At 40.3% G+C, this 23,913-nt stretch overlaps 1 protein-coding gene across 4 annotated transcripts; it reads left to right on the top strand.

Annotated features, from left to right (window-relative positions):
- Positions 1-1,473: 1,473 nt before the first annotated feature.
- Positions 1,474-15,060, top strand: LOC102695055 (glial cell line-derived neurotrophic factor). 4 transcript variants are annotated; one of them, XM_015340260.2, is made up of 3 exons: positions 1,474-2,107; positions 4,972-5,187; positions 13,521-15,060. In XM_015340260.2, the coding sequence occupies exons 2-3, from the start codon at positions 4,998-5,000 to the stop codon at positions 14,000-14,002; spliced, it is 672 nt and encodes a 223-aa protein (XP_015195746.2). In that variant the 5' UTR covers positions 1,474-2,107; positions 4,972-4,997; the 3' UTR covers positions 14,003-15,060. The 4 variants fall into 4 exon arrangements, 3 of the variants coding, with proteins under 3 accessions (XP_015195746.2, XP_006627328.2, XP_069043038.1); XM_006627265.3 differs by having other exon boundaries at positions 1,474-2,462; XR_001477738.2 differs by lacking the exon at positions 1,474-2,107 and having other exon boundaries at positions 3,251-5,187; positions 13,521-14,110; positions 14,756-15,060.
- The last annotated feature ends 8,853 nt before the right edge of the window (positions 15,061-23,913 follow it).

Genomic DNA, 23,913 nt, shown 5'->3' with positions numbered 1-23,913 from the left:
CGCATTTTGTGGTAATCCAAGACTGGTATCGATTTATCAAGTGTGCAACTCAAGCTCACTATTTAACGGTACTTTTTAAAAACAAAAAAGAATGAACATATAGGATTCTCGAAAGTTTAAATAGAGTACTATAGGTCCGAACATACACTGCATAATTCTGCTGGTTATTATCTTTACGATTTGTAGACGTTTACAGCCTTCACTCGCTGTGCCTCAGGTGAACGGCTGGTGTATATCTTATAGAAGACCTCGTTTTCAGAAAAAGAAAATGACAGTAACAGATTTGGCGGAAGACACTTGGCGCATGGAGGTCTGATGTCTCGTCTGTTTTCTTGTAAGGGAAATTGATGGATAACATTGCGGGGTTTATGGGAGTGCCTATAAATATGTGCAAGTGTCATTTTGTAAAAATGTTGTCGCGCAGTTTGAATTACATTCAGAGCTAGCAGCACTGTTGATGTAATTCAGGTGTGACCTTGTCCATCTCGTATTTTGTGTTCGTCCACAGATTTCAAGGAGTGTTTGACGAGATACAGGATTTTACTAAGGACTATTTTATGAAAAGGGCAAAATAACCGTATTATCTGAAATAGCAGACGGATAACCCAAACATTGGATTCTTTATACCTTGAAATGGAATTAACACCATCTCCCATGATTTCGAATCATAAAAGTAAAAATAACCTTTGTATTTTCTTTTTTTTTCAATTTATTTTTACAGCACAAGTCAGTCTGGTCTCTTAGAGAAACATCTCTTGGTCATTTCTTCATTCTGACGAACGCGCTTCGTACGTTTTGACGCCGGTATTTCTCATACTACTATGTATTGAAACTTGTCTAGCGTTTCTCTCCGGGCTAGCGCTGCTCCCAGCTTGTGCGCTTTTTCGCGCTCGGACGCTCACCGGAGCGTACTCCGCGGGGTCTTGTAGTGCAATCAGCCTGCCAGTTTAGGAATGCCAGCTTTCTCCTGTGCACGGACATTAGTGATGGGTTGTATAGCCGCACTACCCAAGAACAAGAGCATAAGCTTTTTCAGACAACCCATATGATAATCTTACATTTTCACAACCTATGGACAAATCGCACTTTCAAAAAACAAGAGATGGCGTTTCGGTTCACATAAAACAATGTTGTATTAATCTTTGGCAAACAAATACTTACGAGAAAAGTGAATTGTTGATAATAAATGGAAGCTGTTTTTTTAATGTGGGTGAGTCGTTGTGTATGGTCGATCGTTTTTTGTATTACGAAAATGAAACAAAACCGGCTGCGTGCCTTGATTTATGGTAATACTTTAATATTCCAACAGAAAACTGGCAGTCACTCGTGGTCCTGTAAAACCCTGGACGCCCGCCAGGTTTCACTCCCTGTAGTAAATAACGCATCTAATAAGACTACAATTTGTTGTGTTCGCATCCACTCGGAATCCGACACCTCGTTCCATGAGCAAGGCTCGAGTAGCACACGGGAACGCTGCCCAATATTTGAAGCCTTCCGCATAGCAGGTCATCCAATACAGGGCATGCTGAAAGGCTGACATAAGCCCAGAGACATCCGAAATCCGTGGCTTCGCACTGGTGTAAACGCAGCCGGGTGTGCGAAGAGGTAAACTTTGTGTTTAGATTCTGAAACCGGGAGGGACTTGGAGAGAAACGTCAGCGACGCAAACCTATAAATCTATCTCCCAGGCAGCATCTCCTGGCAAAGAGTTCGCGCTGTGCGCAGGCAGCGGCACATCTGTATTAAGTCGAAACCTGCATCCCCCTTCATCGCTTCCAGCATATTATCCCGGGAGAACAGAAGGGGGATTAAAAGCGATCTTCTCACGTTGTCGGGAGATACCCTAATCAAGTGTGGATTGTAGAAGCGATTCATCCTACTTCTGACATTCCAGTTGGAATTAATATTGCTGGGTGACGCGATCTGCCTTCGTGTACCGAAGACTGTCCCTATTTTTTTAACATTTCTTGAAAAGTATTCGTCTTGATATAACTCAAGAGTCTGGATCCCGTTTCTCAGCTGTTTTTTTTTTATACCCAAACTATCTCAGCCAGCTGCTGTTACAGGAGCCCCGATGTCTTCATTTGACGCCTTGCAGTTGCTGATGGTGGGTATCGCTCAGATTTCTAGCGTGGATCTAAGCATCCAGTTTGCATACAACTGAGTTTGAGAGAGACCGGTCACAGACTGACCGCGCTTGTACCTGTGGCTCCCTGTGTGATTTCTGCACGGTTGAGAGCGGACGCGAAGCGATTTCAAAACTGTGCAGATTTAATTACCCCATCCCCTGCGCGGGCAGGAAAGAAGATAAATCGGGTGTGATTTTTCTGAAATTTGATTTTTTTCCCCCTCTCGGGACACCTGTGGTGTGTCAACGCTGGAAGAATTAAATGCTTTTCTTGCGGTTTTTCTTGGATTTTCTAATTAATGCTCAAAACAGGTCTGTTCAGACCCAATAAAAGGTGAGTTGGGATTGTTAGACACCTTTGGAGTGCTTTTGTTTGACATGTTGATAATCAAGCAGCCTTAATATATATTTTTTAATCCGTTGTTCTAGTGTCCAAACGTTATAGACCACGTACACGTATAACAGAAGATAAGTCAATTTTCTGCATGCTTCACTTTCAGGTGACGTTCAATTTAAAACAAATTCTGAAGTGCTTTAATGAAAGAATTACGATCGCTGAAATATGGAAATTTTCAAGAACACACGCACCTCGTATTGTAGATGTCATGTTTTATTTTTGTTTTTTGCATAACAATGAAATTAATTTAAAAAATCATATATCCTTATGCATACAAACCTTGTTATTATAAAAATAAAGTTTACCTTTACCTACGCACTCACGGCTTACGATATACTGTATAATGCGTTTAAACCTTAGCTTTAACACGTGTTGCCTTTGAACGAAACAAGTGTTATTAACTGCACTTGTCTAAAATAATTTCTATATGCAAATAAGAGACGCTAGCACACTGCACGAGTCACTAGATGTATAAAATGCTTGATGTTTTGATGTCGAGTTACTTTCATATTTCATAAACTTAAATATATCAGTAAGATTACTGATTATTGATTATTACTGGCGTTGTTATTAAAACCTTTCATTATCTTTTAGTTCACAAATTGTCCGAACATGTTTTAGTTCTCTGACGATGGTTTTCGAATGAAAAGACGATGACCCGCTTAACAACAACAACAACAACAACAACAACAACAGTAAAAGTGTTATTTTTAATGCATATGCTCACCACATAAGGGCAATTCTTTTTTTGGTTTAAATACAGTATAATAATTTGGTCTTGTCAAAATACATAGGCTATCGACGTACAGTGCCGCAAGAGGCAGGTTTTTGGCAATGTAAACAGGCGTCACAGGCTACGGTACCTTAAACTGTAAGGTTATTGTGGTTTCTGCGTTTAAATAAGGCCCTAACACAGCGGTGAAAATGATGCGAGCAGCGGAACATGGGAGAAGAACTCGAGTATCCTTTAACAAGTCATTGTAGTCAGTATTTCTTTTTAACGGATACCGCTGGATGCTTGATTTTACTCTATTACAGAGTGCTCAGAAAGACCATTTCACATTTCGTCACAAAGTGTTTACAAATAGATTGTATACTACATATCTTCGGTGCTCTCTTGTGAGTACCATTTTATACGTAGCTCGGCGGGCAGGTGAGTCTTTAAATTTACAGCATAACAGACAGCGATGATTTGACAATTTAACAATTAACACCTACTTAGAATATTCTCTATCAGAATCACAATGAGAAAATATTCCATTTGCAAATGTATACTACTGGTGGCATGAATTCTACACGTGTACTTTCATTTTTTCAAAACGTAATATCAGGTCCTAAAAGGATTTGTATCCGAATCTGAAAATAAATGTTGGAAACGTAGCCCTTAAAACGTAATTTTTTTTATATGTACATATAAGGTTTTCTGTTATATTGCCTGTTGAAAATATTCACGTAGTAAATTGTATTGAGGATTTGAATGCACGTTTTTAGTAAATGGTTTCAAGTTGGTCAACAGACAAATCAAAAAATAAAAAGGCAAAAAATTCACAAATGCAAGGTGTCAGAAACAGATCTACAATCCTCTGCTTTCAGGTGATACCTTGAATCTACAGTATATCCCGCAATATTATCTGGTTTTTACTATTTTTCCTAAAAATATTTTCTTATTTTTTTGGTAATGAAACACTCAAATATATTATCTTAATATAGACCAAATCTTAACGATCGCGTATTTACTGTACAGCACTGCCTTTCCGGGGACTATATACTGTATATATATTTAAATGGCCTACATTTCCCAATCATCCAATTCTTTTACAAAGTTTATGAAAGGCATCCCTTAAACCCCCCAAAAAAAACAAAACAAAAAAAAATGTACTGTACGTAAGGAGAATCTTACCTACAAGCCATTTTTTATCCTCAAATGAAGTGTGTCTTTTGTGTGGGAGATGATCACCGGAGCCCGGTGTAAGGGCAAGGGTAGGGCCTGACCAGGACAGGGACCACTAACCAGGCGTATCCGCAGAAGACTGATGCTACTGTGAATGACAGAAAATTGCGAGTTCAATTGTATTTTTATGTTTAAGCATATAGTGTGATCTGCTCACGAACACACCAGCAAATCCACAAAACTGAGATTGGAATGTTATGTAAAGCTTTTCGGATGCCGTGCTTAAAATAAAACTAGGGTTACAGTACATTCTAAAAAGGTAAATCAATATATATTTAAGCGTTAGTTATTTCACCTTATGATATTATTGCTATATATATTTTACTATTGTGATTATTGAATTAGATAAGTGTGAAACCTACGAATGACAGGATTTTGGGAAGGATGCTGTGGGGGCTGTAGTTTTAGAAGATCTTGTTAACGAACTGCACACGTCGAAGTGTGTTGAGCGTCGCACAATGCTTTCGGTTAAATTCTTCTTCTTCCCGATTTCAGGTTCCTTCGTAGGAATTGACTCTAAAATGAAGTTATGGGATGTTTTGGCCACGTGTTTGTTGCTGCTGAATGCCGTTTCCACGAGTCCACTCTTCAGAAGCAGACGAGAAGGGAAAAGGTCGGAATTTCTGGAACAGCTACGCGAAGTTCCTTCGTTGCTGCTGGACGGATCTGAATCTGTATCTGTCAGCTTAGAATCGTCCCCTGAAGACGAGTGTAAGTGACTCTGTTCTTTGCTATTAACACGAAAACATGATAAAAATGATATCATTCGATCATTTCCGTCCAAATTCTCAGCTTTATCAGAAACCCAGAGATGTCTAATTACACCCTAAATGCCAAGAACTCTTCTGTGCAATGCTAACAGATAAACTAGTGCTTCTGCACACTGTTTAAATGCACCATACAATAAATAACCCTTTCCATTTGCTCTTATATTGTCGTTATTTAGATGTATTTTTCAAATGAAACAAATTAATGTCTAACTATTTCTCAGGCTGAGGTTTTGGTCTGCGACATGCAAACTTTGCTTGGATTTGTGTTCCAGTAAGCTATTGATAGAGGTTGATGCCAAAATGTTGCATTTCTGTGAGACATGCTGTTCTTAATCTTCATAGATTACTTAGGTGGCTTTAAAATTAATGTCATCCCATGCTGTTACAATATAATTAATGAAACATAATTATGCACACTTTACCCTACAGTGTTTAACATTCAGTTTGCATTTAGTCACATTAATGACAATGTTTATCTTCAGACAAAAGAGCAATACCTTTAATGCCTTATGAAGTCAGGCTGTAACAGGATAAGATAAACTTACAGTACAGGAAGCAACTTTTCTAAAAATAGTTAAATTTGACTAAAACTAAAAGTAAATGAAATGTGCATTGAACCAAACAAACCACAGTATAAAGGATTATATGGATTCAAACCTAAAGTATTATCATAAAGCTTCTGTAATTTACAGAATGTTAGTTTTAGCCCTGGTTTATTCAAGGACGGAGCATGGTTCATGGGGAGAGGATTAGTGATGATCACCAAAGTGTGATTTAGAGAAGCAATGTCACAATGGTAGCAGGAGAGCTATCAGAGTACGATAAAAAGAAAAAAGATTAGACAAAAGAGAAAAGATACATTTTCCCATCACATGCTTTCCTAGACCTTCTAAAATGCATAGAATTTTATTAAATGTTACAAGTGATCTTTAAGTACTAGTTTTCCATGAAAACTGTGTTATAGTCCCCGTGAGTACATGTACTGTATGCTGAACAAAAGTTTTTGCAGCTCATAAAATGGCAAATGACAGTACCTCAGCTCACCAACAATCATTCACTCTGCAAAGTACTAGGCTCTAGACAGGAGACTGTTTGCAAGTTTTGAAAGTGATAAACGTTTGTGAAAAAAACATTATTGAATGATATCATACAATCACAACACAGTTTTTTTAAGGTCTTATGAATATAAAACTTTTTATGTGAGAGCCAAAATTCAGCTTACACAGACTTTTATATTGCCTCGGGCTGTTTTCCTTTCAGTGATTTCATTATTTATCACCTCCTTAACAAGGATTATACCAACTGCACCTTTAAAAAACAAGGAACAAAGTATTGATTGCTTAGAATCACACATTTTAACAGTTTAACATCTCCATTTACAAGGGCAGCGAGGAGGAGGAAAAGTGGTATTTGCTCATTCGGATTAGGTTACCACAGTTTATTTAAGAAAAGTTGTGGTATTTTTGCTTTTGACAGGATATATTTTTAATCCAATTGGATGTTACTGTGTGTTGATGTGACAGAGCTGAAAACAGCCAAAACCTTTTCAGGTCACATACTGACAGAGGACACAGCTTTCAAATCCAGCTATCAAATCTGTGCCAGTAGAAAACAGCAGCCAACCACCAAGCCAGACTGACTGGCTATCAACACTTTCATGCTTGGAGTCTTTGTGGTGTCAGTCTTTCTACATTGGAATGACTTTCGTACTGTCTTCATTTCTTAGAATATTCCAATTAAACAAAAGAAGGCAATAAAGAGCAAATCAGACATTTAAATTCAAGATATTGCTCAAAATAAATTATTTAAAAGGCACACGTTTTGTTCTGCTCATATAAGCTGACTGTGAACACTAGCCTCATTTGTAGCTCTTCGCTAACAGACAACTCCAGTCGAAAAAATGATTTTATAATAACAGAGTTCATGTATAGAATTAGGGTTGACAGGCATACATATTTGAACCTTTTTATATGTTTTTTACATCAAAATAAGCATCTTTTCAGAAATCAGGTTTGGGATTATGCTCATTAAAAATCCTGTTTGCTGAAGCAGTGCGTGGGTCTTCAGAGAAGAAACGTCATCGCCAGGCATTTTTGAGGGTCTAGTGTTACCAAGAATGAAATGTTTAAATTTTTCATCTGTGGAGATCCGAAATGAAACGGAGTGTATCACCTTGGTCTGTGAACGTCCGTACAAAGCAAAGAGATCTATGCAGAGCATGTAGGATTCGGGCACTTGTGGGCTTGGGCTCATCGTGTCTGGTTGGGTGCAGCAAGCATAGAGATTGTGGCTCGGTGAAGTCAATGCAATTTTGATTCCTCCTTGAATTTATATCCGGGGTCCAACACGTTCATATTGAGTTATATCATATTGGGCAGAGCGGTGTCTCTGTGGCTAAGGAGCTGCGCCTGTGGCTGGAAGGTTGCTGGTTTAAATTCCTCTTGCCGGCAGAGGAATCCTACTCCGTTGGGCCCCTGAGCAAGGCCCTTAACCCCAGCTGCTCCAGGAGTGCGGTATAAATGTCTGACCCTGCGCTCTGACCCCAAGCTTCTCTCCCTGTCTGTGTGTCTCATGGAGAGCAAGTTGGGGTATGTGAAAAAGACAAATTCCTAATACAAGAAATTGTATATTGCCAATAAAGTGATCTTATATTTGAGTTAAAAGGCAGAGTATGATGGGAGGCTGTATTTTGTTCCTTGGGCGGTCTATGACTAATCGATGCTGGGCTCCATTTTACACCCGAGAAATGTGAGCATTTCCCAGCACCTGCCTTCTCGCTCTGAAAGACATCTACGGGTCTGGTTTGTATAATGTGTGGGCTGGAGCTGTGGCGTCTGGAACAATAACACAGCTCTGTGGCGGAGGCTCACTTTCTTCAGAGCGGGCACCATCGCAAAACAGCACCGGGTTTTGGACAAAAACTCTGAAGTTCATCACCAAGTACTGAGACCTGAATGCTTGTCTGGTCCAGAAAGGCAGTGTTGTCTTTAGAATCAAGAGAAAGCTTCAATAGAATCGGCGTAAGTAAGGCAATGTTGCAAAGCGAAAAAGAGTATGCTTGCCAGGCTACGGCAAAAAGATTTGAAACAGATGACAAAAACCTCTATGTTACTGGGAAATCGTAATTCAAGGAGAATGCACCCAAACAATGTGTGTAGTTTTTTTTTTTACATAGCTGCAAAGGTAAAGAATTTAAATTGTCACAGATCTCCATACATGCCCACATGTTTTTGGTGAACTTTGTTCTCTAAATTTGAGATTGTTAGCTATTCAGTGGGCACTTTAATTATTGTCCATGGCTGACTAAGTGTAAAGAATTCCATATTGAGACTGAATGAAGAAGCTGTTCAGTTGGGATACATGTAAACAACAATATAACTCATTTGTGGTAGTTTTCCACAGAAGAAGTGTAGTTTTATATAAAAGGGTACTAAAATGGCAATTTTTAAATTTTTTTTGCCACTTTTGTTACAAGGAGATAGAAAGGTAGGAAAAAGTAACCAAGAAAAGAAAGGAAAGATACCGGTTATATGTTTTAAGCACATTAGAGATAATATCACAGTTCCCGTTGATGGGGTGTAATTATAGCTTTCACTGAGAAAAGCGTGCCGTAGAATAATTTATGCTCACTTTTGGGAGAAAATAATGTACATCAAATAAGATCCTGCTACAGAACATATTACTTAATGCACTGAGTATCCCTGGCATACTGTAGGACAGTGAATAACAGTACATACAGTATACACAGCATTGGTCCTCATAAGAAACACACTGTATGTACTCAAGCCCTTAATTTTCGAATGAGCGCCCCACACTCTGATCCAACATTGCGGAAGCCAGCATGGCTCTTTAGCTCCTTCAGAGGCCCAGTGCGGCTGAACAATGTAACAGTAGATGACAGGGAATGAGGCCGCCCTCCACCTGGTCAGCGCCAGGCCGCTCGGGGGAAACGTGCACTAAAAAACTAGGGTGCAGAGAGGCAGCAGCCAGCATCAAACACCCAGTGCAGGTTCAGCTAACAGCCTCCGACAACTCAAGCATTACCTGTAGTCCAATCCATCGGTGCTCTAGCAGACCCATGGTCCTTTGCAAAGGACAAACGTTAGCAAGCAAAGTGGTCCAGCTCAAGAGTCACACACTGGAGACAACAATATACAGTATATTCTACACAATGCCAAGCACAAAATGTAGAAGACACAAACACTGCTTGATCTGGAATAGGTTTGGCCCTGCATGTCATTTTGCATTCTTATTATTGTGTGGGCTGTGCATTCAAACGTAATGCAGTTTGTAATTGCCTATGACTGCATTATGATTTTGAGGTTAGAATATGGAACATTTGTGCATGACTGAATGAGGGCATGCTGTTATAAAGATGTGCTCTCATCAATATACATATTGATGTATTTTCTTAAATCAATCACTTATGTTTCAACGAACCTCAAAACAGAGGGGCACGACTTTTGACTTAATGTTGAATGGGTCAGATTGACTAAATAAAACTGGCATTTATAAACAGATCACCCTTTTCTTAACCTGATGCATGAATGATGGTATTGTGTTGTGTGGATCGAAAACTGGAATGCAGACAGGAAGCTGGGTGACACTAGCAGAAGACTCAGCTTCTGACAGAGCTGCAAGCCCGACAATAACTACAATGCTTTGCCTTTCTTTGCTGACAAGAACCAAAGAAAACTGTGTATATCGGTCATTTGAAAGACGCAAAAAGAAAGAAAAAGGCTTTGATGTGCAGTTCCATCCAGGCTCTTGTCTGACAGATTTCTTTGTGGTCTGCTTTTTTTGCTCGCGGCTCTTTTTTTTTTAGGAAGAGCACAAAAGCGTGCTGCAATTTCTGCTCCAGCTAACCCATGAGGCGTCAAGCATCACATATTCCACATGCTTCTGGAATTGTAAAACACTACATGGGCGCAGGAAAACCCCACAATGGCCTATTTAGAAGTGGCTGCTGGCAGCAGAACTAGCTGGCTTCCCAACACTGCCTCAAGCCTCATCCTAAATAACTCGAGAGTGTTTGTACTGACAGCAAGACCAGACTCGCAACCCACCACTCCCTATCATGCACCTCAGTGCGTCTGCCTTCACACAGGCCACTCACATCCTGCCTGTTTCCCTCCTCGGATCACAAAGGTGGAGAATTGTGACGGCAGCTGGAAATATAAAGACATCATTGAGAAGAACGCCATCTTAAAAGTTGTATGATCTGCTGCAGGAGGTGCATTCCGGTCTGTTCTGTTGGCTCATGCCTTTAACAATCTCCTCTCGTCCTTGGATGCTTTGGAACATTTAGGGCCTGAATCTGAAGGAAGCTGGGGAATTTTGGAATATCGGAAAGGAAACGTCCATTTTTTGAATCATCTAAATTTAAAAAAACAAGTGCGGAAAGAGGTTAAGGAAGCTTTTCAGACCAGCAGAGCACTTTTTAAGGAGGTCTTCCCAGAATGCCTCATCTCATGGGAGCTAGGATTTCCCTTATTATCCTGGCTTCCCTGATGTCACTCTAAAGGATCTTTGTCTCATTGGCCTTCATGATATTCAGCAGGTCAACGTCAAAGCCAGCTCACTGCCCTATACTGTTGCTGACAAAATCCACGAGCATAGAGTGATCAGTCTTTCACCGTGCAGTTTTATGAGTTGAGTCAGGTTCACAAAATTTCAGGGGGTGCCAAACATATCCCGGATTGATGTGGCTCTGCATAGATAGTGAAAAACTAAAGCAGGAGGAGAATGGCATTCTGTTTAGACTGCAGGTTAGGCAACTTGGAGTCTCTTGTACAAAAAGTTCCAAGTACCTGCAGTTAAAAAAATAATGTTGTCAATGTAGTTAGTTAAGCAGGTTGTGGTAATACTCTACCTGACTCCTACACAGTCTTTTTGTGAATGGACAATCTACACAGTATATGTGGGGGCTGCCAAGATATCTTCTCCAATCTTCAACTTCTTTTTGAAGGGAAAAGGAGCATTCTTGGAAGTCAGAGGAGAATGGTGTACTTATTGGCTTGCTGGGTGTATCTTCCTTGATGGGAAAAAAAGGTATATAGGAAGAAAACCTTTTTTGTTTCAATGTGATTGGCATTCAGGGGTAAAAAAAAAGAGGAAATTAATTTTGCTAAGATTGACAATGACCATTTCCTCCTACTAACAGCCAAATAAAACTTAAGTCTGGATAAAGGAAAATGTAATCTTGATTGAACAGAAAAATCTTAAGTTAGCTGTCTTTTTTACTATTGTGTATGGATTTTCTAGTGAGTGAGCAACTGTCATTATGTGTTTTTACCGTTGTTGTAAAATATGCTAATATTCCATCATCCAAGTGCTGATCTCTGTGTGAGGCTTGTACTTCCTATACTTTGCAAGCTTGGTCTTCCAAGGGTTGTATAGGGTTAAAAATCAACACATTCAGCAGATTCATGACTCAGCATTTTCAGCCATGGGACTCCATATTCAACAGCTAAATGACTCACCATTTTCATCCTCATGATTCCACATTCAGTAGCAAAATGAGTCAGTGTTTTCAGCCTCAGAACCCCACATTGCATAGCCAAATGAGTCAGCATTTTCAGCCCAGGGACTCCTCATTACAAATCACAGGGCAACCGAACTGTGTGCGTCTGACACAGCAGAAGAACCCTGGTGTGACCAGGAATCTGCTTTTCCAGTCTTGTCATTTTCCATCACGAAAACAGATAACTAATTCACAGGCAACGTCACAGGAATTCGCAGTGCTCCTCTAATAAAAAACAGATGGTCCATGTAGACCAACAGCACACAGCCCAAGGACAGTCTGCCTCGAGTTTTAAAAATAATCTCAGTCAAATATTTGAGACAATTCAAAACAGAGCCAGCTAACACCGGCTCTGGAGTGCTTGAACCCAGTAGTTTTCAGATTATTTATTTGCATAGATGCCTCCATTGAGTTACAATGTCTATAAAACATACATTATGACTAACCTTCTTCAGTTACAAGAAGGTCAAAAGGATACATTTATAAAATAGCCCTAAAGTTAGCACAACCTAGAAATTCCACACAGATCAAAAGTCGACCTTAACTCATTAGTTAGTAAAGACATATGCATTTTGACCAGCTCTGGAAGTCGTGTCTAATTTGCTCCCCTAGAACTGGGGGCTTTTGCAAGTCTCAGTTTTTACTCACTGACAATACATAAAAAAAGCTTTAAATGAGCCATTACTAGCATTTTCATTTTTTAAATTTTAGACATATGAACCTTATAAAGTCCGGATGTTTTCAGAATCAGAACTGTATGGGCGCATACCAACTAGAGGTCCGGTTGTGAAAATATTGCACATGTTCCATTTTATATTCTACTGACAAACAGCATTTTACATTACAGAGTTTATAAAACAAATTCCTTGCTAAATTGATCAGAGAATTGATATTACTGTATAAACTGATAATTATGCATGTGTTACAAACACGGTGCTGGAATGTCACTCTCCGAGACTGGGGTCATCTACATTGGATTTAAGGAATAAAAATTGCTTTTTTCTTGAGTTATCCTCTAAAAAGAAAAGTGACAGAAATGGTACCCAACCAAACAAAAGGTTAATGGTGTTATACTGTGACATAACCTATTCAAAGAACATTTTAATCTGTGTTTTCAACATTTAAATTGCATGGTGTGGGATTCACAAGCACTGACTAGCATCTAACCTGCAACATGGATAAAAGCTTTCAGATTTGAGAAGCTATCCTAGCATCTTTGTGAAGGATTTGCAATGTTAAGCTTGATGCAAAAGGGAAACGGTCATGGTGGCTGTCCTGTGTGAGCAGACTGTGACTGAAGGCATCACACAGGGGCAGCACTTGGGCTGTAGAACAACAAATCATGGTTATTTCTTGCTTACTCAGCTGGAGACAAGGCTAGCACAAACATCATGAAGATACTGCATGTAGACGTGCTGTACCTCTTGAAACATTCACATGTTCAGAGATTTGAATTTTTATAGCTGAATGCAGATTGATCCTTAACTTGATCAATGATCCGGTACAGTATGTAAAGGCTTTTGGTACTTGAAATGCCATCTCCACATTTACATTAGCATTCATCTTAGAACTCCATACAAAAAACCTGTTTGAACCTTTTGTTCTGTATCTCAGCAAGACAACGTTCAGTCTCGAATGCTGCCTATTGAGGAACATTTACTATTATCTGGTGTTGCTGAGGCTTTTTTGATGACCTTCCCAGAGGTGACCTTCACCTACCTTGTCTCAAACACGTTTCTTTCCCGATGCAGACGACATGCCGGAGCTGAATCCAGAGCAGTTCGAGGATGTTGCGGATTTTATCCAAGCGGCGATAAAGAGACTGAAAAGGTCCTCGGGTGGGGAAGTCCCCTCTGGGAGCAAGAGGGACCGGAGTCAGCGGAGGGCCTTGGCGAACGCAGACGGCTCCAGGAAGAAATCCGGCGGCAGGAGTAGAAGCCGGGGCTGCGTGCTGAAGGAGATCCACTTAAACGTCACAGACCTGGACTTGGGCTACCACACCAAAGAGGAGCTCATTTTCAGGTACTGCAGCGGGTCCTGCAACGCCCCAGAGACCACGTACGACTTGATACTGAAAAACCTCACGAAGAACAAAAAGCTGGGCAAGGAGAGAGTGAAGCCGCAGGCCTGCTGCCGGCCCACAGCCTTCGACGACAACCTGTCGTTTTTAGACGACAGCCTGGTCTACCACACGCTCACAAAACATTCCGCCAAGAAATGCGGCTGCGTCTGACCTCGGCTCGAAGCCGAAAGGAAGGACGCGGCGCATTCCTGCAGGGTTGAAACAAGGAACCAAGGGGCCGCAGGTGACTTCTGGAGCCAGGCTGGAAACAGGACCAAGGTTTGGAATCAGGGAAGCTCTGGGGAGTGGATGGAAGGTGGAAAATGAAAACAAATTAAGCTTAGCATCTAGACAGCCAGAGGTGCAACGACAATTTCCTTGTGGAGGTCACAGGGGAAACTGGGTACACAACTCCTCTTTACAGCCTCTTTTTCCAAATTTGCCTCAACCATCCCTGGCCTAAAGGGGCTCTATTCTAGTTCCCTGCTGCCCGATTCTGTGCTCATAAGCATAGCCTAAATGCATCAGAGGAAAATGGGCCCACATTTCAGATAAGAAGTGTTTTACATTCCCGATCAAGTGCAGTTAAAAATAACACCAAAAATAACCAAGTACTTGTTTAGAAACAGAAGACAAAACACCTAGATTTATCCCTTTGATAGATTATATATCTTATACGAGTTTTAAAACTGGTTCCAGTGTTACAGATAAATGATGTATTGTCCAGACCCTGATTTTTTTTTTGATCATGCAGTCAGATGGTGTGTTATTTACAACCCCATAGAAAAAGAACAGACAGACTGGACGACAGTAGAAACTACACAATTAAGAAAAATGCTGTTACAAGCCAGGTCTCCCCTCATTCCTGTTATGTTTGTTTACCTGGCTGGATGTACTGTATAATCAGTACCTTCTTTTTTTCAGTGCACATCACAGGAGGGAATGGCGATTAAAAGGATGCATTTCTTGCAGTCTAGGTCCAGATACTGAAGGTATCAAGTGTGGAAATGAAGGAAAGCTGTGTGTATGAGCCATGTATTGGTTAGCTCAGACCTGGCTATGCTGCTCAGAATGGATTTTAAAAGTTTACATAAAAGACTGCTCTTTCTCCGACAGAACATTTGACTCGCACCAAGGCTGGTCACTGCGGCCGAGAATAAAGTACCTGATGCAATGCATCTTTCAGATTCTTAGATACTGTATATTAAAAAAGACAATATTTATTGAGATTTAATTAACTTATTGTTATTTATTGCAGTCTGTTTGATGAAATATGTTCTTTTTTTCTTATTTATTAAAGCTTTTCTTGAAAGGTGCCAAAGTTGAACTTGCTCATAAATATAACAGAAAAAAAAACGTTTGTATGATGCTGGAAACAGCGCAGTTGAAATTGAAATAACTACAAAGCCAACAAATCGCTAACTTTACCTTTTTGGCCAACACAACGTGCAAATGTTAGAGATAATTGTGACTAGAGGAGTCTTTGCTTTGAACAGCTTACTGGACACATTTTATTCATATCTTATCTATTAAATTGTTCTATACACCACATGGGAAAATCAAGGCACAGACTATTTGTTATCCTCAAATCACACCCAAAAACGAACATATGGATATGCCACATTTTCAGAAAAAAAACAAAACAACAAAACACTACTGAGGATAAGCACAACCTGCTATGATCAGACTTGTGGAAAAAATTAAGGTTAAATGTATTGAACAAAATCTGTTTATCTGTTTGCAAGTACAGTAAAACCTCAAGACTGAACCTTACACCTGTATCTGCATGTTATTGTTAAAAATTAAAACCCAAGTTGCGGTTGTGACTTTGAATTCTGCTGGTAGCCTGATATCCCAGAGAGCCCGAACTTAACTTGTACTGTGACAACACACGTCTTCATTACAAATTCTTACTCCTATGGCTTTTAACAAATCACAGCGGCAAAGATCAAACATACAGGAAGACTTTCTCACAGATAGTTGGAAACACCTTTGAACACAAATTAACCCATTTCCTGTCTGTTTAGTCTCTGTGTCTCGTGTGTTTGGTACAAAGCTACTCTCGTGGGCGTCACTGGCATGTGCTGTCCTACCCCAAAGCAGCTATTACTGCCTCTGTACTGTGCTGCTGTGATCCCCTTTGTTTTAGCGCTACAGTGCTCACCACGTGTGAAGTTCTTGTGTTTCTACACAAATAGAAAAACAAAAAGGTAAAGTTGTGATTTCTGACTCAACAGCAGAGAAACAAGAAGTTGTGTTTCCCACAAGAATTGTTGTATATCACCTACCGTGAAACTAATGTCTCACTCAATTGTGTTACTGAACCAAAGTTCTCTACAGACTTTATTTTTGTACTATATTCATTTTATAACTTTTTATGAAATTAAACTTGTTTCTATCACTTTGAACGGGTGTTTTTTTATAACCTTTGCACAACATTTTCATTAGTCAAAGCAGGAATGTAAAATTTCATTACCAAAAGTAGAAGAAATGTTACTTTTTTCCTAATTTCTTGCTACTTTGTGCAAAGCAGGACCCTCATTCCAGACACAATGTTCTTTCTCACATGTGTCTTATTGTGGGGTATGCAAATACATCTTATGTTATTCCGTTTTAAAAACCGAACCCCTGTGGTTGCTTCCTATTCTCTTCAAGAGTGAATTGTGTATTACAGTTCTAGTGTTGTACTTTGGATACAGCAAAAAAGAAGCTCCCCTTCAGTATATTAAGAAATGCGCAAGCACATTTTTACCCCAAGGGGCATCTCTGAGAAACTCTCGGACTAAACCAGCTTGTTTTCGTACGTGACAGTAGCACAATGCTGCAAGTTGCAGCTGTGCAGATCTGTGTGTGTTGAGTTGATTCCATGGCTACAGTTACAGTGAGCACAGTCAGGCAATGGGAACTCGCTCAAGGGCTTCTTTAAAATGAGGTGATGTAAAGGCTGGTTTGTTTATTCATCATATAAGGCAAGCACTCCCTCATTCATCTGAAATTCTTCTGCTGCACACCAAGCAAATTATTTCATGAAACCTATGTGGGTAGCAACTAGCTGCATGACAAACATTGTCCAGCCTCCATGGAAGACACTCAGAAGATGAAACCTTACAAGCAGGAGTCTCGGGATGGTCCTCTTGTGAGTGCCTTGAAAAACAGAACATGCCAAATAAGGTTGGTCTGTGTTCCCATTAACTTGCAATGTTATGTTCTTCTGATACCAGCGCCACTGAGACCATGCTAGTGCCAAGAGGACTGACTCATGACAATGTAGACATACATGCTCAATGCTCTTGTATACAAATAATAGGGAAAGATGGAAGTTTTGATATGCACATGGCATTCACAGAAATGTTTATACTGCGTGCCTGACTTGCATACACAACTACAGAGGGAAAGCAGGTGCAATGAGCTGAGATCCTCCTTATAAAATGCTGCCCTGCAGCACATGTGGTTTATATGATGAAGGCCCTCTTTGCACCTTTGGTTTTTTAAATGATATTTCAGCTCCTGCTATATAACTTGGGATTTATAAATACATGGAACTGTTTAGGAGAGATTCTGACTTAGAGGTGTTAAAATTCATTTTTTTGCCTTGTGTGGCCTTAAGAACCTTGATTCATATTCATAACATGAATTTGTAACAAACAGAGAACTGAACCCAAAATGGGAGCTTAGGTTCTTTGTTATACTAGGTAGAGAGCAGCAGCCCTAAAGTCGGAGCAGAAATCCTGATAGTGATCACCAATTTAACGGACACACTCTGAGAAACCACAGATGTGCAGCACAGGCTTAGTTATAAAAACGTTCAACATGGAACAAGATCACATCTGAGTGAAACCCCCAGCATTCAAACACAGACTTTTCCACCAATGCCACAATGTTCTGGCTAAGTGTGTCTTAAAAGACCTGCGAACAAATAAGGGATTATTTTTTTGGACAGACACAGAGAAGGTGAATTAGAACAGCACACAGCCATATGCTTAATGACCTCCTATCCTAAATACTTGGACAGAGTCCCAGGATTCAGTAAACAATGGCAAGTTGAAAAGTGACACCCAGTTGTAAATCTGGGCACTTAGGTTAAATATTTCCACCAGTGAAAAGCAATACTGACATATTCTAGGATTATAGTAGCATATACACACCACAATCATAGCCATTTAGATCGTTTTAAATTCGCCTCAATGAAGGTAAAATCTGTATATCACCTTCAATTCTTCAGTTATTATGACCTTAAGTTATGTTAAGTGCTCTAACTCAACTACGTGTGATAAGAATCAAAACCTAAAAAAGAAAATTCAATAAAACAATTAAGAAAACAAGTCTTTGAAATAGTGTGATTGTTTGGATGAGATGCTTCTCAAAAAATGACAAAGATTGAACTCGTCCTGTGTGTGTCCAGACTGAAGCACTGCAGCACAAACAGGGTGGACTCAAACTGAACCTCTGAGTAAGGGACCCTTCTGTTTACACGGCTCTGCGGGTTATCACTGTACACGAGACTTAATTCTCAATTGACTTACCTGGTTAATAAAGGAATTAACAGCAGGCAAACTCATCCCTCTCTGGTGTGATTTGAGATTCCTGGTGCTTGCAAGAAAGCATTAGTCTGGCTTGCATCATCTATTCATCCATCCATCTTCTAAACAACTCATCCAATTCAGGGTCATAAGGGAGCCAGAGCCTATTCTGAAAAGCAACGGGTGCAAGACAGGATAAACCCTGGACTGAACACCTGTCCACCGAGGGCAGACAGACGCAGACACACAGTCACCCCAGGGGACAGTTTTCCCAGAATCCCCTTAACCGCTGTGCCACTGAGCCGCTCTGGCTTGCATCAATGTTGTAATGTAGAGATAGCATCACTCATGGAAAAGACTACATAAGAACATTAATTACCAGGGAACCATAATCCTAATTTTGGTTCTGTAATTAACAAAGTTAAACAGAGCTATATGAGCAAGCACTAATTTGTGTTGCTGAAGTTCTCCATGCATGATTACAATGATGTGAATATTCTGATGTTCAACAGAAGGTTTTTATTTGTATATACATTGTATACAGATTTTCCCCACCTAAGATTGCAAGAACTGTCTTTGTGCATGATCTTCTCAAAGTGATGGCCCTGCAGTGATTAAGGCCTCTGATGGTGATGAACATTGAACTGACATATCCAGAAAGACCACCCAGCCTTCCAACTCTGCCGAGTCTCTGACACTGCGAGCTTTCCTGCATGTTCCCCAATCCCAAATTAATTTCCCTCTGGTATGTGTCAGCCCTCGTGTGAGATGAGGGTGCTCGTAACCACCTGCTCAACCCAGACCTGCCGGACCATCTTCACTTGCCCCACGCTCGCTTCGTCTCAATGCCTTTTCAGGAAAGAGGAACCCAAAACCCCCAGAGCAAACCCTTTATTGCATTTCAGACCAGTGAGGCACTGCATCAGTAATAAAAATTCACATTCATATCCACAGGATCCAAGCACATAATCTAGTCTTCCTGGTTTCCTTACATCAAGATACTGCCGCTTGGGCGTCAGTCCACAGAAGAGCAACCAGATACCATCCAGGTCCTAAAGAAATGTCCTACACTGCCAGGCTGAAGGAACTGGACCTTTTTAGTCTTGAACAGAGAAGACAGCGATAGGATACCTGATATCAATATTCAAAAACCTCAAGTGGTCTTCTTCAGAATGAACAATGAAACAAAATGTAGAGGCTATAGGTGGTAACTCAGTTAAAACTAAGAACAGGAGGCGGTTCTTTATGCAAAGCGTTGTGGGAGTATGGAACAAGCTACTCACCTATGCTGTTGAAGTAAGTGCCCTGGCTTTCTTCAAGAAATACCTGGATCAGATCCCGGGATCAATTAACTGCTAATTACCCAAGGGGTTAGAGAGGCTGCATGGCCTCGTTTGTAACCGTTCTTATGACAACACAATTGAAAATGCAATAACCTGCAATCAGGAAATGAAGAGTCATGCACAGTCTTGCACACGCACACCACAATAGGAGAAGTAATTAATACTTAGTATTTATATATGTGGCTTTACCAAAGGGTAATAACATTGGCATGAATTAAGCGGTTTGCATTGAAAAGGCTCTGTAAACCTTCCATTCCTTCACTGAAATAAAACATTGTCATGTGAGGGCACCTGTAGCTTTAAAAGAAAAGAGGATGTACAGTTATCTATACAGTAAATATTAAATTTTCTCACTGTCAAATATGTTCAATGCGCCTTGTGGCTTTGTGAATACACCATGATGCCATTGAGCTTCAGAGTAGCTCTGTTCATTTGAGAACAAGAAGTTCAGTGACCTGACTGGGAGATGGGCATTGTAGAGCTTGACCTCCGACAGTTGTACTATTGACATATAGGGTTTTCATCCAGGACCCCTGCCAAACCACAGAGTGCTAATTACCCAGTTAAAGAGGGGCAGTGACTCCAGTGGGCATTTGTGGGGTGTGACATCATTATTCCAAACAGTCAGCACTGTAACGGACACTGTGGATAGTGACATCACAGGCTAATAATAGCAGCTGGGATTAAGGCGCAGCGGTGAACCTCCATTGCATTAAGATTTTATCTCAGCTTGGCTTCAATTGACAGTGGATTCTGGCTTTAAGGTTTCTTGTGCTTTTCAGTCACTGTTCTGCCAGGGAAAAAGTGAAGGGGGGAGGGGAGTAATTTTCCTAAGCTTTCCTTGAGAGATCTAGGACTTTGAATCTTTTCTTTTAATTGCTAAAACATAAACCATGCAGACTTGCGGTGAAGGGTTTTCAAATGAAAAGCACAGAGTCCTTCGATTTGCTGCAGCAAAATTCAGTAACATATTGCATCAATCCATCGCAGTTTGACAAGACTTGCTTGCTTAATTTCAAATACTTTCATCAGCACTGCAAAACAGACCTCTTTGCCACTGACTCGCAGTTTTGCATAAACAGCTTTGTGGTAACAGCTCCATGCTCCACATGCTCTTGTCGATTCGAGAGACAGCACTCCAACCTTTCAGCTGCGTAACTAACTGTTCCTAAGAGCTGGAATTTTGATTTCAAGTCTACCTCCGTTTGTCACCATGCACGTGGAGATTTACATTATTCAGTTTGTTTTTTTAAATCATGACCTAAATTTCATCCATCCATCTTCTAACTGCTTCATTCCATTTCAGGTCACAGGGGAGCCAGAAACTATCCCAGCAAGCAACAGCCCCAAAGTAAGATGCACCCTGGGTGGAATGCCTGTCTATCACAGGGCACACACAGACACACACTCACTCACACAAGGTCCAGTTTTCCAAGAAGCCAATTAATCTATCAGTACGTCTTTGGACTGTGGGAAGAAATCAGAGCACCTGGAGGAAATCCTCAAGAACACACAGAGCACACAGAAACTCCATGCCGATAGCCTCTTTCTGAAAAACAGCAAAGGCCTCAGAAACCAATGAGTTATATTTAGCAGATTAACTGGACAAACCTCTCATGTGAGAAGGTTAACAGGCTACAGAGACCATCAAACGTGGAACATTTATTGTCTCAAATGAATCTGGAAAAAAACTCTGTGACACACTTGTCTCTAGTACACCAAAATGCACTGGCAACCTAAAAAATAGGTTAAACTGTTTCAGATTATAAACTGTTCCTGGGACTGCTGTCTGAGAGAAGTGAGTTTATTTTAGAAATCTGGTATTCTATATAAATTAATTCCTGTGACTCACCTACTGTAAGTATTTTCCTTATGACTAAGAGGCACCTAAAGAAACCTCCTCATTATTTCACCTTGAGGAGAAAGGGCTTCCACATTCTTTGAGTCACAGGACAGGAATCTCCTCTGACATCAGCAGTGTGTTGTTATTTCTGTTTTTAAAATGAAGACGGATTTTATTGCCCTTCTGAATGTGAACTAGATCTTATCGCTTGAACCACCCTGCTGCTCCAAAAGCAAATGGTTAGCTCTCTCTTCTGATCCAAAAGGCACTCATACTGCCAGGTGGCTACAATTACCAAATTTTAGATATTTACCCAATGAATCACCCAACTACTCACAGCGTTCAGGAAGCCCCTCAGATTGGCTACACGCTGCTTTGCCACTGTGATGAATTCAGCTGGAAGGTTTTCAGTGAATTATCCATCCTCACAAAGCCACTTCTGGTAAGGATCACAGCAACCCAGAGCCAGTGCCCTAAGCACAGGGCACAAGGAAGGAGTCAGCCCTTCACAAGATGCCAGTCCAACACAGGACATGGACAGGCAGATAATTCAGAGAAAACAGTGAACCTAGCAAGGCTCTTTGAGAGGTGGAAGGAAACCCTGGTAGTCAAGACTCCACAGCTGTGAGGCAGCAGTGCTTACAGCTCCACCATCATGCTACCCGCACAATTAATTGTATAGCACAAATATTTAATGCAACAAACTCACCGACTTACTTAGTGACTTGGTGCAATAATTAAAATAAATAGTGAGATAAAAAAGAATAGAATAAAAACAGCTTTGCATTTCTTCCTGGGTGCAATGGACACTTGTGTGTATATCCTTAGAACAGACCAATCCATTTTGTACAGTAGTTTTTACCCAAGGAATTCACAGTATTCACATTTTCTGTGATGGACAAGGTACTTTGCAAATAACTAAGATAATAGCTATGCAATGCAGGTGTGCTATTTCTTAAAAGAGGTAAATCTATACGCAGAGAAGCAGGGATGTGCACATTGTTTGCAGTTTGAGTGATTACTGCAGGAGCAGCTCTGAAAGGAGTACAGTTGAGAGTGAATACATGTTTATGTACTACAGATCACATACAGTTCTTGAAGAAACAAAATCCCACTTCAGCCTCTCTCACTATTAGGAATATTTTTTCTGAATGACTTTTGAGATTGTACTCGAGAGACGAGATCTAGAGCACTTTGACATACTGTATAACTGATGTTATGATGCTTTGCCCTCAAGATGCATTTTCAGCGCTTCCAGAAGCTGTAACAATTGACCTCTTCTATACTAGTGTAACTTAATAGAGATTCTCCTCTTTCTGTAGCCTGAGGCATGTTTTCAATTTCTAATTTTTTCACACCTGAGTGAATTATTTATGATACTTCATTTCCCTTTTTGTGATCTAAATGTTTTCCTATCTTCAAAACACATTATTCATTACTTCTCTGTTGCTGTTGTAATAGCGATAAAGTATATATTACATTTTAGCTTGCATTGCAAAATTCTTTTTTGGCACAACAAGGCTTCATAATATTTATTTTTACCTGTGCTTCATTACATTTTTTCTTCTTTAAACATTTCATAAGGTTTATACCATAACAATATATATGCAGTACACATACCCTGTGCAGGAGGCAGGTACAAAGACTGCAGTGGTTTGAAGCATTCTGAGTAAGAACACTAGTGGTGAATTCCTCAGGAAGCAGAAGCCTGTTTAATTGGTACATTAGACTGTTATTAACTGTATTAAGTGATATGAGGAAATGAAGATGGCACATCTCCTTGACAGTTGTTCTGCCTTAGCAAAGGGTTTCATTTTGCAGTTTTCTTCAAGCAAAAATAGGGGTCTCTAGAATGCAACTACATTGAATGGCAAGAAAGCTCCAAAATCTAATTTACTTCCATTCCTTGAATGCAGGAGAACCAACAAAAACATTTTCAGCTGTCGATTTGGCAGCACTGCTTACACTATAGGACGTCTGGAGAATAATAAAACAATCTGTCTTGCTACAATTTCGACCTTTTAGTTCTGTACTGGAATGTAGACACTGAAGTAGCAGTACCAGCCCTTAAGTCAAAACCTAACAGGAAGACATTCCATGAACTTCTCATCAGCCAAACGCTTCACCCCACGGCTTCCCAATCTGCAACTTCTGGTTTTCATTCCAACCGAAGTATCAAGTTGGCAGCTTGTTTATCAATTCGACTTACCACTACAACCCATAGCGTACTGCACACACTGGCAGAAGTGGGGCCTGTGAATGCACTCACCCACATGCCTATCCTTTCAAACTGTGCCTCACAGGAGAGGTAGCTCCAACTGGGTTAATTAAGACCTTCACTGAAAATCAAAGTGAAGATGGGAAAAAAAACTGCTG

The sequence above is a fragment of the Lepisosteus oculatus genome, chromosome 3, assembly GCF_040954835.1.
Source record: "Lepisosteus oculatus isolate fLepOcu1 chromosome 3, fLepOcu1.hap2, whole genome shotgun sequence".
Lineage (NCBI taxonomy): Eukaryota > Metazoa > Chordata > Actinopteri > Semionotiformes > Lepisosteidae > Lepisosteus > Lepisosteus oculatus.
The sequence above is the reverse complement of the archived record's forward strand: the minus strand, read 5'-3'. Positions and strand labels throughout refer to the sequence as shown.